At 36.1% G+C, this 16,427-nt stretch overlaps 1 protein-coding gene across 1 annotated transcript; it reads right to left on the bottom strand.

The window, feature by feature from the left end:
- Positions 1-5,266: 5,266 nt before the first annotated feature.
- NET2D (Kinase interacting (KIP1-like) family protein) lies at positions 5,267-9,475 on the bottom strand. Its single transcript, XM_079030794.1, has 2 exons — positions 9,155-9,475; positions 5,267-8,061 (listed from the first exon to the last, which is right to left on the bottom strand). The coding sequence occupies exons 1-2, from the start codon at positions 9,246-9,248 to the stop codon at positions 5,570-5,572; spliced, it is 2,586 nt and encodes an 861-aa protein (XP_078886920.1). The 5' UTR covers positions 9,249-9,475; the 3' UTR covers positions 5,267-5,569.
- Positions 9,476-16,427: the final 6,952 nt, after the last annotated feature.

Below are 16,427 nucleotides of genomic sequence, written 5' to 3'. Positions count from 1 at the left end.
CATAATTACGTGTACATAGAGATTTTGTTATAAGCATGCCTATATTTGTATAGTTATATAAGTAATGTTTAAAAGACTTAGGAAGGCTATCCACCCTATTTCCTTTTCGCGCTTGAGATGTGGTCTGGTGGGATACCGGGTACCATCCGAAGGTCGTTTAAACATTAGTTATATATCATGTATACATATATGGACATAATAGTTCCTTTCAGTCAGTTCAGTGCCTTTGGGTAGCAAAGGCATACGTTTATATACTTTTACATGATTACGCTTACATAAGTACATATACATGAATACGTTAACAAAATTGTGATCCACTGTATCGGAGCATGCCTTAAATGTCATGGCCCGAGTTGTAGCCAGAGTCTCTTGGAGGGAGAGCGTGAGTTTGCGTATAGATCTATACTGGATTGACTAGCCTACACCTTGCTGCTAGCTACAGTCGGACCTGCAGGTCTGTGGGTGCCAAACGTCATTCCGTTATTATGACCATTCTTATGTCGTTGTTACCAGTCGATAGTATGGTGCAATTAATCACATTATGCCTTAATATAAATCCGGTTTAAGGTAGTTAGTACAGCAATAGTTCTTATAGCGCTACGTTTTAGTACTAAATTAATTTTCCCTGTACATATGTTTAGTGATCTTTTCACTTAAACTATAAATGTAAAAACTATATTTTGTTAATAATAGTTACACTTGGGAAAATTACACACTTTTACAAGAAACGAACATTTAGAACAGTTAAGTCTTGGTAGAAGACTACATTGAGAACAGTTAGGTCTTGGTAGAAGATGCACTTTATATAATAGTAGGAATCATAGGGATTTCTAGGGTTTTTCAAACGTTTACAGTTGTTTTACAAACATTTTCATACTTACAGTTCACTTACAAACATTTTCATCCTTACAGTTCATAAACTTACAAATTCTTACATACAAATTAAGACACTAAAATACTTATGATCTCACCAGCTTCAAAGCTGATACTCGCTTTCAAAATTACTTGTATCCTCAGGTCATCGTAGACAAGTACCGATGCAAGGAGAAAGGAAGATGGAGCTTGTTCAAGACTCATCTTTCATTTTGATTTATGCTTTAGTGTTTATCAAAATTTGATAGAACATACATGTATAATAATTATATTATTAATGCAATGGATGATGTTGTTGCTTGTTTACTACTTTTCATTGTTGTGATATTGTACATGACGTCCTCCGCCCCAGAACGTTTCCGCCGTTCTTGGTTTTGGGGTGTGACAGGTTGGGCCCAATTTGGAAAATTGGGCCATAGTTGGGCCAACAATGGACTTTTGTGGACCAATTTGGTATTAGGCCTTGGTAGTCCCAATGGGCTTGGGTTATTTATGGGCCGGGTTGGTGAACCATATTTAGACCTAATATGTTAATGTTGGGTCTTAGATCCTAATGAGGTTAATTGTGGGTTTGACTCAGTGTTAGAGGCTGGAGTACAACAACAACATTTATATGATCTGTTCGCCACCCGAGGTGAGTCTTCTAACTATACTTACCCATATGGTAATTTATGTATGACCGGAGGGTCTTATTCGTGTTATTGACCAGAGGGTCTTATTGGTGTTATTGATCGGAGGGTCTTAGTGCATTGTTGGCCGGAGGGTCTTAGTACATTATTGATCGGAGGGTCTTATTTAGGTATATTGCGAGATATGTTACTGTGCATACTGTCTTTGTGACTTATGTTGTTATATTATTTTGTGTATATGTTGATCATATGCGTTTATATTTAGTATTGTGATATTCTGCTTTATGATATGTGAATTATACTATGTATTATGCTGAGCTTGTTGAGTTAGGACCAGAGGGTCCACCCGAGTTGTGGGACCGGAGGGTCCCACTGAGACACATCGACTGGAGGGTCTTATCTGAGTATAGCCATGAGAGGCTAATGTGATATGTATGGTATTTTGAGGAACTCACTAAGCTTCATGCTTACCATGTTATGTGTTATGTGTTTTAGGTACCTCTTAGGATCACGAGAAGGCATCGGCTTGATTGTACACACCGATACGAGATTTTGTGGATGATTCTGGGATAGTGACATTTTTATGTGGATTGTGTTAAACACTTGAGACAATTATGTTTTTGAGAAATACTATTAGTTTTTGCGTGTTTTAAAAAAATGAAAAAAATTGGTTTGAAAATTTACAGTGTTACATGAAGGATTAAGAGCTTAATGCATTAAGTTGTCCCTATGCAATTCTCACTACATAAAAATGGAGTGTCACGACGTGAGTGGCCTCGGTTCCCCGAATATGTTAAGCAAACACTGTAACGGCATGGTGGTTAGAATATCATGATGTAACCATAGATTTAAGAGAATGATTGAGTTGAATCATGACCAAGTTTTGGGGTTGTGTTGAATTGTCTTTGACGACATGTCCATGGACTGGTCACAACGTGAGGGTCGGTTTTGGAGAAGGTTGACTGTTAACTGTTAACTTTGACCGTTAACTTTTGACTTGAGTTGACTTTTGGGTCAAACTCCTGGTTTTGGAAGGAGGGCTAACGGTTTAGCTCGTGTGGCTGTATAGGTGGCGTATAGCATCTGTATTTTTAGCAGCAAGAGCAATATCAATTAATTATAGTCTGAGAGGTGAGTCTTCTCACTATACTGTAGGACACTAGGTGTCGTTATGTGTTTGTTATCTTTGTGACTCTTGCTGATATGCATGTATGCTATATGTATGCGGGGTTAAATAGAGCTGGGGGTGAAATAGACCAGATCTGTTGAACAACACCGATTGAGTTGAAATAGACTCGATGGTAAAATACACTCGAAGATGAAATAGACTCGTTCAGTTGAAAAACACCGATTGAGTTGAAATAGACTCGGGGGATGAAATGGATCCGTTACAACTTCAAGCTGATATGTATGTATGGTATGCGGTATTTATAAGAAATCACTAAGCTTTGTGATTACAGTTTCATGTTTATGTATATTAGGTACTTCTGGTTCCAAAGGGAAGAGCTTGACGTGATTGCAGTACATCCACAAGTGTTCCACTTTTTATGACTTGTTTTGTACTCTGATAACTATTGATACACTTTTATACTTTGAATGGTTTTTGGAATGAATAAATGGTTGTTTTGGTTGGCTTAAAGAAAATTTTTACTTAGTACTTTTGGGTAGTTACAAAACGAGTGACTTTTTGGATGAATTGCTTGAAAAAGTAGAAGAAACTTGCATAGAAATGACTTCAATGTTAATTGTAATGGGCTTATTGATGTCACGTTGGCGTTCCTCATGAATGATCAACGAACATGCAGTGAATAGAGTTTGGTAATGGTTGCATCATTAAGATTTGGCCTATGATGATTTTATAAGAATCATTAAGCCCTATTAGAAGTTGAATTAGCCTATTTTCTTCAAGGAATTTCTGAATCTTGGCACTGGCTCCACAAGAACATATTGGAACATCTTGTATAATGCTTAACTCGTCCTAGATTTTCATGAGTTTAGTATAATACGTAGAAAAACTCATCATTTTTTTGGAAAATGGAATACAATTTCTGCTAAATTTGATAAATCAAGGCACTGTTACATTGTTCGTACCTCTGATTAAGCTCTTTCTAAATCTCATGTGCAGTTTGTAAGAAAAGTACACTTTCGACGATGTTTTTATGAAGATAATTTTGGATCCATGAGATGACCTACCAAGCTGGATAATCAGATGAATCAACACTTGGTTGAGTAATCGTTCCATCAACAAACGAAAAATTGTTCATTGATGTCAGTGCAATTGTCATTGACCGCTTCTAAGTTGCGAAGCCGACGCCATTGAAAATATTTGAGATGAGAACTGAACAAGAATTATTAGACAAACCAAGATAGTAAGGACTGATGATGTTGAGAACATTAGATTCAAATGAATTTGTTGTAGGATCGATTGAAGATGAAAGCATGATTGAAGCTTTGAAGAATTTTGATTCAAGATCGAACAAAAAAAATAAAGAAATTTGTGGAATTAGGATTGAAAGATATGCTCTTTTACCATGTTGTCATTTGAGTTTAAAGAGAGAAAATCATTTCATATTCTCATTAGCTTGAAAATCATAAGGTGAACACTTATATACAATGCTAACTACTCAGCTAACTAATCATGAATCCTACTAAACTAATAGACTATAACTCACAATTAACATTAAACACATATATATGCCCTTAGGCTGTTATATTAGTTACTTGAGAGAAACCAATGCAATGTATCTAAAAAAAATTCCCACCAAATGTCATAGTTAATGCAATCAAGATTAATGATAAGAGGTTTATATAAACTTTAATATTGGTGATTACATATGGTTTTCTGATAAAGGAGTGGAAGAAGAGCGCATAACACTGTTTATGCCAAGGCACCACTTTTAGGGTTTCGATGACCATAGAAAGGAAGAAAACGACTGTGAAACTTAAGGAACACATATAAGAGGCTTGTAAGATGATATATTTCCCATGAAATCAATATCTTACATTAATGAAAAATATATAAGACATTTTTAGTAAAACTAACCAATAGCTGAAAAACGAAACCATAGCTTTTATTTATACATGAATATTTAACAAAAATAGTTGTTAGGTTTAAAATATATAAAATTAGTTAAAATTAAAAACTAGAAGTTCCCAAAAAAACCATTTAGCTTTTGGATTAAAAACTTTTGGTTTAAAATATAAATTAAAAACTCCACTTTTTTCTTTTAATTATGGAAACTCTAAAATAAATAATAAATAAATAAATAAATAACAGAACTTTTAAAGTCTCTTTATAGTTTATACCAAATACGCCCCATATACTCTTACAAGAAAACATTCAGCTATAAATACTAAAACAGTGGTTCAAGACCAAGCATGGGCCTAAGGCCATACGGAATGGTCACGCGTTGTTTGGGATGCGACATAGATATTTCATCATTCCACACTCAACCCACCAGGGTATGGAAATGGTGTTCACCAGTGGGCTAGTGGTGAAGGGGGCAAAAAGAAAGAGAGAGAAAGAGGGAAATTGTGAGGGGCCAGATTCACCACCAATCAGATGCAGCGTCTTCTTCCGTCTTCCCATTCACGTCACACGCAGCCCACCGGCTTTGGGGGCGGTGTTCACGCGTGGTAGAGGCTGCCACCTCACCCCAAGACGCGTGAAATGACTCCCATACCGGGTAGCCTAACCATACATGCTCTACACATACACTAATAGTATATCTAATTCCATTTATTTATAGTTTTGTACACACGACTAATTGACAAAATGGTTAAAATAGTGAAAAACCGGTTTTCTCGGCTACGGAGATTAGACACGTCATTCTTGAAAAAAAGGTATATGTCGGTCTCGGCCAAAAAAAACTCGAAAAGACCGGCCCACTCTCATCCAGCCTCCGTCTCAACTCTCAACTGGTTCCGGGCCGGAATCGGTGGCCTGGTTCATCGGCGCAACTCTAGTTCGTATATTACATCAAATATGTATCTTGCATCAAACGAACAACAAGTTTGATAAATATATTTATAATCCTACATACAGACCAAAACAATACAACAAAATTTTACATAACCCCACCATTTGATACACTAAGTTTCTTATTGGGGTTTATACATGCCAAAATGGAAGGCTTTGGCTTTTTTGATTTACCCCCGAAGATGAAAGACCTCAAGGGCACATGTGAGCGGCTTTGTAACCGTGGGTGCTTCTGGTTATGGTCGTGATCAGAAAGCCCAAACTCATCCTCTAACCTTCTTAGAGTCTTTTCGGTTTCAAGTTGCAGAGCTGTGACATGGTCTAAACCTGCTTGGAGTTCTTCGCTAACTTTTCTATTCTCTTGTTGCATGTTCAATACCTCACCTTGGAATTTCGCAGCTTGATGCGTGCTGAACTTGATTTCTTCTTCTTCCATGCCTTCCCTCAATGCCCTTGCTATATCTTCTTGAATGATGGATAACGATGAGCATCTCCTTTGTAGTTCGTTTTTCAGAGACACGCTTTGTTCTAACCAGATTGTAAGTTCGTTCTGTATCTCTTTAAGGTGTTTGTATATGGGATTGATTTCTGATCTTGAAGCTGAACTCTTGAGTTGTGTAATATCCTGTTGTAGATCGTCTACCTCCGTTTTAAATTTCTGGACTTGATGGAATGTAGAGCTGAATCTTAACCAAAATTCAAGATTTTCATCGAGTATCGCATCAATACCTGTTCGAAGTTTCTCTTCAATCTCGGAAACGGGTTCGGATTTTACCATAAAGATAGACTTGATGTCGTCCTCCTCGTCCACTACTTCTTTTTCTTCTGATACATCGTCTTTACCTTCATCTTCTTGAAGAAGTTTGAGCTTTTGTTTCATCTGTTGAATTTCAATGTCTCTTTTTGTTAGCAAGGTTTCGAGGTCTCTTACTTGTAGCTTCATTTCAAAGACAGTTCCTTGGTTTTTCTCCTCTTCTTCTGCAAGTTCCTTTTTAGCAGCCTTGTACTTCCTTAAGATCGTAGTATACTCTTGTAAAAGAACCTTTTCTTTGTCATCTAAACCATTCAGCAACAATTCTTGCCAATTCATTTCATCCTTCGCTCCTTCCTCTTGTGATTCGTGTTTAAGAAGATTGTCTTCCATCTTCTCCACTATCTGATCTCGATCATGTTCATCAGCTTCTTTGTTATCTAAACCACTCAACAACAGTTCTTGCCAATCCATCTCGTCCTTCACTCTTTCCTCATGTGATTCAGGTTCAAGAACATCGTCTTCGATCTTCTCCACCATCTGATGTTGATAATGTTCATCTTCCATACACATGATCTTGGGTTTTGCATGTTCATGATCATCTTGCAGAGAGATTTGAAGGTTCTCAGACAAATGCTCAAGCTTGGAACATGCGTCAGTGAGCTGCATCTTGAGGCTGTTATTTTGGTTCTCGATGTTCCTGTCCAAATCTTGTACTCCATTCAGTTTTTCCTCCATGTCCTTTAACATTTTATCCAAATTTTGTGTCCCATCAATCAAGTTTGATTTATCGTCTTCTAAGTTCCGAATCTGTGTCTGAAGATCATCTGTTTCCATCCTTAACCTGTCGATAAGCGCAGTTTGTGATGAAACCAAAGTTTCTAAGCTAATTACCTTGCTCACGAGCTTATCAACCGTATCTGCCATTTCTGTAACTGTCGAAGGTTTCTTGGATAGTTTCTCGAGGCTTTCTATGATCCTTTCTTGTAGCTCCTTTTCATTCGAGTTCTGTAGATCCTTTGAATCCTTTCCAAGTTTATATTCTTCTTCTTCTTGATCAGGTTTGTCCTTGAGATAATCTTGTTTAAGGGATTTGAATTTCTGTTTTGCAATCTCGATCCTCTCATGGGCCAATTGAGCATCTTGGGTTGACTTCTCTTGTTTCTCCTGTAACTGAGTCAATGTCTCTTCGCACGACTTCAAAGCAGACTCCGCCATTATAGCACGAGCATCATCATCCTCAATATCTTTGGTTACATTAAACTCATCTCGTAAACTGCAAACTCTTTGTTGCATTTCCGTCACCTTTTTCTCGATTTCCCAGAACTTTGCAAGCCCGTTTTCATACGAGCTCTTGGTGAACTCCTTCATCGTTTGCAACGAAAGAATATCCTTCTGAAGCTTATCGATCTCTTCAACAGCCTCTTCTTTAGTCAAACCGGAATTCAAAACATCTACTTTGGTTTCCTTCTTGCTTTGGGTTTTCGTAAGCGAACGCTTGAAGTCTTTGGGTTCTGGGAGTTTTGGAGCCTTGGGTGGATCTGGAGCTGTGTTTGTGGGAGATTTAGGAGCGTTGTTATCGTCGTCTTCGTAGTCTGTATCATAAGGGAGTTGATCTGGGAAAACGGAAGCGATGGTGGTGTTGGCTTTTTGCAAGTCGGTGGAGAGTTTATCGTATCGTTCGGCTAATGCTCTGTAAGCCCGAACACTTTCCTCGATGAAGGCGATGAGTTCTGGCCTGTGCTTGTAATACATTTCTGCCCTCTTCGCGAAGGAATCGCCATCTTTTTGAACAAGGTTCAGAGCATTGGCAACCTGCTCTTCCATATCTACAGATCCACATCCAAATCCACATCATAAGTTCTTTAATTTTAATTTTGTTTGATTAGCAAGAAAATACATGTTATAACACTTATTGAACTTTTTTCTTGTTGAGATAATCCTCTCAACAACTACTAGAATTTCGGGCACCAAGAGGTAAAAGGAAGCTTTTCGGTTGAGTTTTTATTTTTATTTTATTTTATTTATGAAAAAGCTTAAATATGAAAGAGCTAATTATTTTATATCCATAAAATGAGATATTTTCCAATTTTTTTGTGGGGCACTTTTATATTTCAGTTAGTCGAATATACACACCAAATTATTAAAAAACCTCATGGCAAGAGCTTCTTTATTAAAGGTAGATGATTAGACAAAATTAGCTACAAGTTGATAGGTGAGTTGGAAGCCCTAATTTTTTTTAGATAAATATTTGTATATGAATAACTGACATAAATAATTGAAAGCTTTAAAAAAATTTATATATGAATATTTTACATAAATAATTGAAAGTTTTTAAAGCATATAATTATATAATACAATTGATTTAAAAATGGTAATTAAATCATTTTGCAAACTTGTAATTTTTTTTTGTTAAACTTTACTTGGAATAACTTTTGAGTATAGCTAAAAACTAGATCTCCCTTAATCTTAAACCAAACTTTTTTTTTCAGAGTTTTATTACTCTAAACTAAAAGCTAGAATCTTTTATAAGCTAGATAGCGAACTGGTCAACTCTTTGAAAAAACTGCAGGGGTAGTTTTTTGAATGTTCATGAATTTTTTGGGACGATAAAACTTTGAAAAAACTCATACTGCGGATGTTGTAAAAAGGTTGAATCTCTTTTTCATAAGTAGATTAGCGATGGGCAGATTTATATGCGTAACAAATCCTTTACTTATCCGTCTATAATGACGAACATATAATCTGTTCTTAAAATGGATTATTTTCAACAACAAATTGGATTGGTCGTTGTTGCCTGATTTTAAATATAATACTATGATGATCGAGAAGAATACCACAGATTTTTATAAAGTACGACATATTGCGATTATTGGTATGCAGATAAAAACGAAAGAATTGAAGGGATGGAAGTTAAGCTACCTTGAAGGCTTTGCTCGAGCCATTTTGACTGTTTGGTCCGAATGTGGCTAGCCCACCACCATGAATACGCATTGCTTGCCGCCCTCTGTAACATTTTCCTTTGTTGGTTCCACCGTATCTCTTGACTTGTTGCTTTCACAGCTTGTTTTCTATGTTCGATCAACTCGATCACAAATAAAACGATTATAAGTTGAGAGAGAGAGAGAGAGAGAGAGAGAGAGAGAGAAGTAATGAATTGAAAATGAATGGTGAGTTGGGTGTTTTGAGTATGAAGGAAAATGAAGAAGGAATAAGAAAAGTGGTGGTGGGGATCAAAGTAGTTGCACAAAATCAAAGTAATAATAAATGTAATGTGAGTTTAAGGAGATCGTGTGTTGCACAATGCTATCGACACCTTGGCATTCACGTAAAGGAATAAAGCAATTCCTTTCTATGCTAAGTTTCTACTCATTTTACGCCTTTTCTTTTTCCAGGGCATTTCATACCTTTATGTACACATGATAAAGAAGCTTGTTGTTGTTCTTTTTATATAAAAGTACGGATCATGGACACGCTTTCGTAACATTTCTTTGTATAACCAAGGAAAAGGGGGTCATTTTTTTCAACATAGAAAAACGTGCTTTCAAGACGTCAAAATTTCTATTTTTGCATAATTGAGCTTGGTCGAATTTTTCTTTGTAGTTTATGCACGTCCTCGAATAAAATCGTCAAGCCAACACCTAACATTGCAATATGATGTTATAAATCTCTGAGTGTGTTTATACCTACCATTACAAATATAATATTTATATGAAAAATATAACATAATGAATTTTAATTTTCCAACATACATGCATATTGTAAGATTCATGTAAAGTTCAATATTGTCTTTCCAAAAGAGTCGGTATGGAAAGAGAGATTGTTAGAAATAGGGGATAAACAAATTGTTTAGATTAGTGAGAGTTGTGAAACGCTTTTAGATTAAAGCATTTCGAGGGTACACTCAAAATCTCTAATCGGATGAAACTCTCCGTTTTCCTAGAATGAAGAATGAAGAAGATGTTATGAAATATGTACCTAAAATGAATCCAAAATTTATCATATAATAGAAACTAACTTCCTGTCCTAAAACTGTCATATGGTACAGGAAAACAACTTCGTATCCAAAAACGGTCATATTCTCTGTCAAAAACTAGCATAAAACCGGGTCTATAAATGGATCACAAAACTTGACCCCAGCTAGGGCTCTGTCCCTTGGACCCCGCCAGGGGCTGCCGTCCCTTGGACCCAGCTCCCAGGGGCGCTGCCCTCGGACCCCCGTCAGTTTAGGGGCTTCGCCCCTAAATAGCAGTATACTTTCAACAACGACAAAATCAAACAAATGTGCACTCTGCACCATACTAATTTGCTTGATAATTGTCAAAGTGACATTGATCAAAAAATTAATCTCATTACACTTAAATAATATTAGTCATATAAAATCACCAATAGAGACGACTCCAACATATATTCACCAAAGCAACTTGACCGGAGGAATAATATAGAAAAAGGTGGTTATGGTTTATTAATATATTATGAGAATAATATATTAAAAGAAAAATCATATTTGTTTAATTAGCATTGGTCAAGAATAAATTAAGAATTAATTTTGTGATCAAAAGAAGTTAATTGAACTAAGGGGACTGGACTGTAATTATGTGATAGTTGCAAAGTTAGGCAATGAAACCCTAATAAATAGGGCGGACGAATTCTAAGGATAATGCCTTAGGAATTCGTCCATGATAGGGATTCTAGAATTATCTTATGGGCTGCTTGGTGGCTAAGTAACCAGATAAGAATAATGACTGAAATCCTAATTCCTACACCTATATAAATGACCCTAGGGCATGAGAAATTCGGCCACGTGAACCCTAGAAGTCCTAGAACCGAATTTCACCTCTCCCCTCTCTTTCTTGCTTCCTCCAATTGCTCTTGGTGTTTGTGATTCATTAGAGGCACAACATTTGAGGTGCTAAAGTTCTCAAGGCTTCAAGATCTTCAATCAACAACAAGGTAAACACTAGATATGTTTTTATCATACTAATTTCGTCATATGCTAGATCTAGGGTTTGAAAGTCTTTGATGAATTTCATGTACAATATAGAAACCTAGATCCAAGCATTAGGATTTGAATGAGCCCATAGGATTTTCTATTGGCTCAAACCCATCAGCAGTATCAGAGCTTTGTTTGGTTTCTATTTTATTGATGCCTTGTATGTTCATTCATGCTTTAAAATTGTTTTTGGGCTTTCTGTCTGATGAACTCGACAAGTTCCAATGAGAACTCAACGAGTTGGATGAACTCAATGAGTTCCAATGTGAACTCGGCGAGTTTAGCTGTTAAACAGAGAGATTTTCGGGATTTCTTGCTGTTTTGCTTAAGGATAATTACCTAAATCGTTTTTTACTAATAAAATCCAAATTTTATTACTGTTTTATGATTATCCTTACCAAATCAAAAGATAATTACCAATTGTTTGAATAATAAATTCCTTATTTGATAATATTTGATTATTTAAATTAATTGTTGAATTATCTTGTCAACAAAATTGATTAGGTCAAATTTAGATAATCATTAAATTAATTGTTTAATTTTAAATTATTTTCTATTTGATCCTTTGTGTTTTGAAAAGTTCAAAACTTGTCCTCAAGTTTTGAAATTTAAATTTTTGATTAAAAGTTTAATTTGAACTATTTAAATTTCTAACCCTAGAATTTTACAAGTTTAAAATTCAACCTTATACTTTATAATATTATAAGATTAATATATATATATATATATATATATATATATAAAGTTAAATGCTATTCTTACAGTTAGTAGGCCTTATTCACGAAGCTGATCTATAAGGAAGGGTATAAGGTTATGATCTATAAAATGACCGTTTAATGGGTGTCCACTCTCATCCACCGCTCTCATGATTGGTGGATGGTCGTTAGCCGAACGGGTAGGATAGGGCAACCATTTCTTCTTTAATAAGTATAATGAATTATAAAAGTAACTAAATGTTTTTCAAAAAAATTCCCAATCTTAGTTACTTTAGGTAAAAGTGAAATTGATGGAATTCCAAGAAATTACACTTTGTACCCTTGCTAAGACGTTAGTAGAGCGTGTGTCGTTAAACGACACACTAATTGGGTTATAAGCAAAGGTGGAAAAAGGTGACTCATTGTTTGTCATAGTTCGATGGAGTGTGTGTGGTTAACCGACACATCGAATAGGTGACTGTAACAATGAGGGCACCATGTATATTTACATGGTTATTCACACCCGCTTTGTGATTTTATATTAGAGTTCCCAAATTGTTTTCAAAATGATTTTATATCAGAGTTCCTAGAAATCCCAAATCATAAAATGTGAGGATGTGTATGTCACGCCTTCGCCTTGCCATGGTCACCTGAAGTACCTGAAACAAAATTGATAGATGTAAGCTTGAAGGCTTAGTGAGTTACCTCCAAAATACCAACATATACCACGTAGCAAAATAATAACAAAAAGCATGTACAATGAGCCTTCAGCATGACCAGACTGCCTCCTCGGGGCCTACAACCTATATGGATCGCTCCCGAGCCTTCGGCATGACTGGACCGCCTCCTCAGGGCCTATAGTCTATCCATACCGCTCGTCGGGCCTTCGGCCTGACTGGACCGCCTCCTCAGGGCCTACAGCCCATCCGGACCACCCCGGGTATGTTGGCCTACAGCACGAACCAGGACCACCTCAACCCAACCCCCAAACAAACAATCATGTGCACATACAAACAATAGCATGCATATAACAGTCAAATCGATCTAACCGGTCACAAGCATAGCAGTGATCCTATAACCAGGACACCGACCTTACAGGTCACTAACATAGCATCCTAACTAACGAGATGTAAATAATACGAATACAATGCCGAGCTTGGTGCCTTAGACCCTGTCGATATAGTGAGGATAACTCACATTGCAATTAGTGTTGAAATAGTGCAAGTCTCTAACTACAATCTCACCAAGAATCCCGAACTGTCACATAATAATAAAACTAGGTTAATACCCAGCATTACCCCCTTGACCAAGTGTCTTTAGAACTCATTAAACCCATTCCTTTTAATTGGGCCAAAGTCCCACACCAAGTCCTTATCTTGAAGTCCCAAATACATAAGTCCACTATTGGCCCAATTTACTAAATTGGGCCCATTCTCCTTATTGGGCCTAAACCCATGATCCACTACCACTAATTGGCCCATAACGTCTTATTTATTAAGCCCAGTAAATGGCCCAAATCCCTTTAGTCCATAAACAGCCCAAAACCTGAAGCCCAATTATCAATGGTCCAATACAGGACGTACGCGCGGCGTACTCCTCTGGTATGCGAGGCGTATGCGACCAGATCTTGACCACTATCGGGGTGGTTGACCCAGTACGCTGGGCGTACTGGATTTACACTGGGCATACTCCATATCTTGAAAAAACCTTATTAAGTGCTTAATGACTTAAGTACTTAAGTCCTAATCTCAGATCCAGAGGCCTAACATGCCCAAGGTCCATAAAGTCACGAACTTTATCACTTTGGACGTCCATAAAGTTCTAAATGCTTGGTCTTAATCCATTAAGACCTTATTTCTCTTGCATGGGACACTTACAGTTAATTGGACCTTATTTTTATCAATCAAAGTCCCTTCAAGAGCCTAGAAGGACATCTCTTTACGTCCATAACACAGAATACACTACTTTATGGCTTTTGGGACAAAAGATGCTTCTAATAAAGTAAAATGATGAGATCTAAGCATATATGCATAAAGTTTAGAACTTTATACCCGAGCTCCACTTTTTACGTTCTTTAAATCCACGCGTAGGTATCGACGGTATCTACAGCTTTCGTTTAGACTCCATCGACTAATTTTGAATTTATTTTTAAAGTTATATTTTAACAAACTTAGACAGTTAAAATCCGTTAAAAATTTATAACTTTTTTATCCGACGTCCGTTTGCGATAGTTAAAATCTGTGTCGGCTAAAAATCGATCGATCTAAAATTCGATTTTCGGGTTGTGCACTTTTATGCTAAATCTTAGAAAAATCATAACTTCCTCATATGTAGTCATATTTGGACGTTCTTTTTATGCACACTCTCGGTTTAACGTATACTATGACTTTCGTTTAGATCACTAAGGGTAAAAAGTATTTTATCGCAAACTCACTTTTTACGTCACACAACGTCGTGTTGGTTTTATCGCGAAACTTCGGTAGGTCATAACTTCTTCGTTATAACTCGGATTTCAGCGTTCTTTATATGTACGAGACCCTTGAGACATAGACTAACTTGATTAAGATTATTTATTCTAAATAATCTTCTATTACAAAGTCATTTTTGACGCTTATTGTCTCTAAATTGACTAGCCCGAATCTGCGGGCGTTACCATTGCAATCAGACAAATATACTATAAGCAGACGCTGTTGAACTTGAGATGTTGGTATTGATGATTTGAAGATGTTGACGCTGATAAATCAACAGGTTATGTGTTTGACTCAGCAGATCATAAGGTGTGACCTTACATAGAGATTAATTTATTATGTGAATAATAAATTAAATAAATGGTTTATTAATGTGTTATGAAAACAATATATTAATTAGAAATCATATTATTTAATTAATAATTAATCAGAAATTAATTGGAATTAATTTTGGGACTAATTGGATTAATTAAAAGTATAGGGAATGTTTGGTTATATATTGATAGTAGAGGAAGGAATGCTCTAGAACCTCATGGAATGAGGTAGATGTAAATCATCTAGGATAAGGTCTATATGATTTTCTCCAAGGCCCCTTGGATAACGGGAGTGGGTTGCTTGGTGACCAAGCAAGGGAATCTAGGGATTATCCCTTGAACCCTAGCTTTGGCACTAAGTATCTTCAACTATATAAGGAACCCCTAGCCCCTTGATTTTGTCTACTCCTTCCCTCTACAAAGTTTGGACGAAAATTGCTTCTCCCATCTCCTCTCTCTTAAGTTAACTACTTGCTAGCTTGGGTGTGATTCCATTAGAGGCACGCCATTTATGGTGCTAGCTACCAAGAGATTTTTCAAAGGGAATTTCTAGTTGTTTGCTATAACAACTAAAAGGTATGTAATCCTAAAACTCTCTCCTATAATTTTCGAAAATATCCTAGGGTTTCTAGGGTTCTTTTTTATGTTTTTAGTTATAGGTTCAATAGAGAAAACGTAGAACCTATTTGGGTTGCATGCAAACTTAATGGATTTTTTTTTTTTGTTTACCTAAATCCCATCAATAACAATTATGGATATTTTGGGAATCACTTTCCTTTCTGAGCTCCGCCCGACTTTACGCATTGCATTCTAGGTATTATTCTTTTTCTAAAAAAAATTAATAATTTCTCAGATCCTTAGTTTGAATCTGGATTCACAAGAGTGATCATCCAGTTCTCTGAAACTAGAGCTTTGATTCAAACGGGTGACGTCCCGATTTTCAACCAAAAAATTTCATTTTTATTTATTCAAATATATCAGAGTATAATTACATTAAGTGGAAATATGTTGCGAATACGCATGTGTACAGTCGAACTTTGCCCTTCTCATGAATCAATGAGGTACTTGAAAAACATTTATAATCAATTGGGTAACCACGAAACTTAGTGAGTTCCCAAAATACCATATACCTCAATACATATAAATGCATTAAAAAAAATGGCATACAACCTTTCACCGATCCACCAACTGGCTCACGACCTTTCGCCGATCCACCAATAATATGTGTATCTAGACTTAAGGTCATCTTGCCATTTCGTCGTCAACACTCAGGTCTATAGACTCTCGACCTGTCTCCATTCCGTCATCAACCCCTACTCAATCTATAATGTATAATTTAACATGATAACAGTTGCGAGCATAGAGACTACACTTTTTGCTCTATTCACACATGTACCCTTAAAGACCAACATTAGGCATATAGAGACTATCCTACTAGCTCTTATATCCTAACATACATGAATATATATATATATATATATATATATATATATATATATATATATATATATATATATATATAGTATAATTAGATAACTCATCTGAATAGTTACTTAGACGATTAACAACTATCTCTATGATGGTTAAAGTAGCAGGTAATGCTTCTATCAAGTATTAACCTATAATACTACAACTTATTAATATATATGGCAATCTAGAGGAAAATAGATCATTAACTAATTCCAAATATACTTTCATGGCTATCAAATAAGGATTAGTCAGGCA

The sequence above is a fragment of the Lactuca serriola genome, chromosome 3 (genome assembly GCF_051521515.1).
Source record: "Lactuca serriola cultivar US96UC23 chromosome 3, Lser_US96UC23_V15, whole genome shotgun sequence".
Classification (NCBI taxonomy): Eukaryota; Viridiplantae; Streptophyta; class Magnoliopsida; order Asterales; family Asteraceae; genus Lactuca; species Lactuca serriola.
Note: the sequence above shows the minus strand (reverse complement) of the source record. Positions and strands in the feature narration are given on the sequence as shown.

Coding starts and splice junctions, on each gene's coding strand:
- NET2D (XM_079030794.1), bottom strand. CDS start 9,248: ATGTTACAGAGGGCGGCAAGCAATGCGTATTCATGGTGGTGGGCTAGC. Junction 8,062..9,154: donor GCTCGAGCAAAGCCTTCAAG/GTAGCTTAACTT, acceptor GTGGATCTGTAG/ATATGGAAGAGCAGGTTGCC.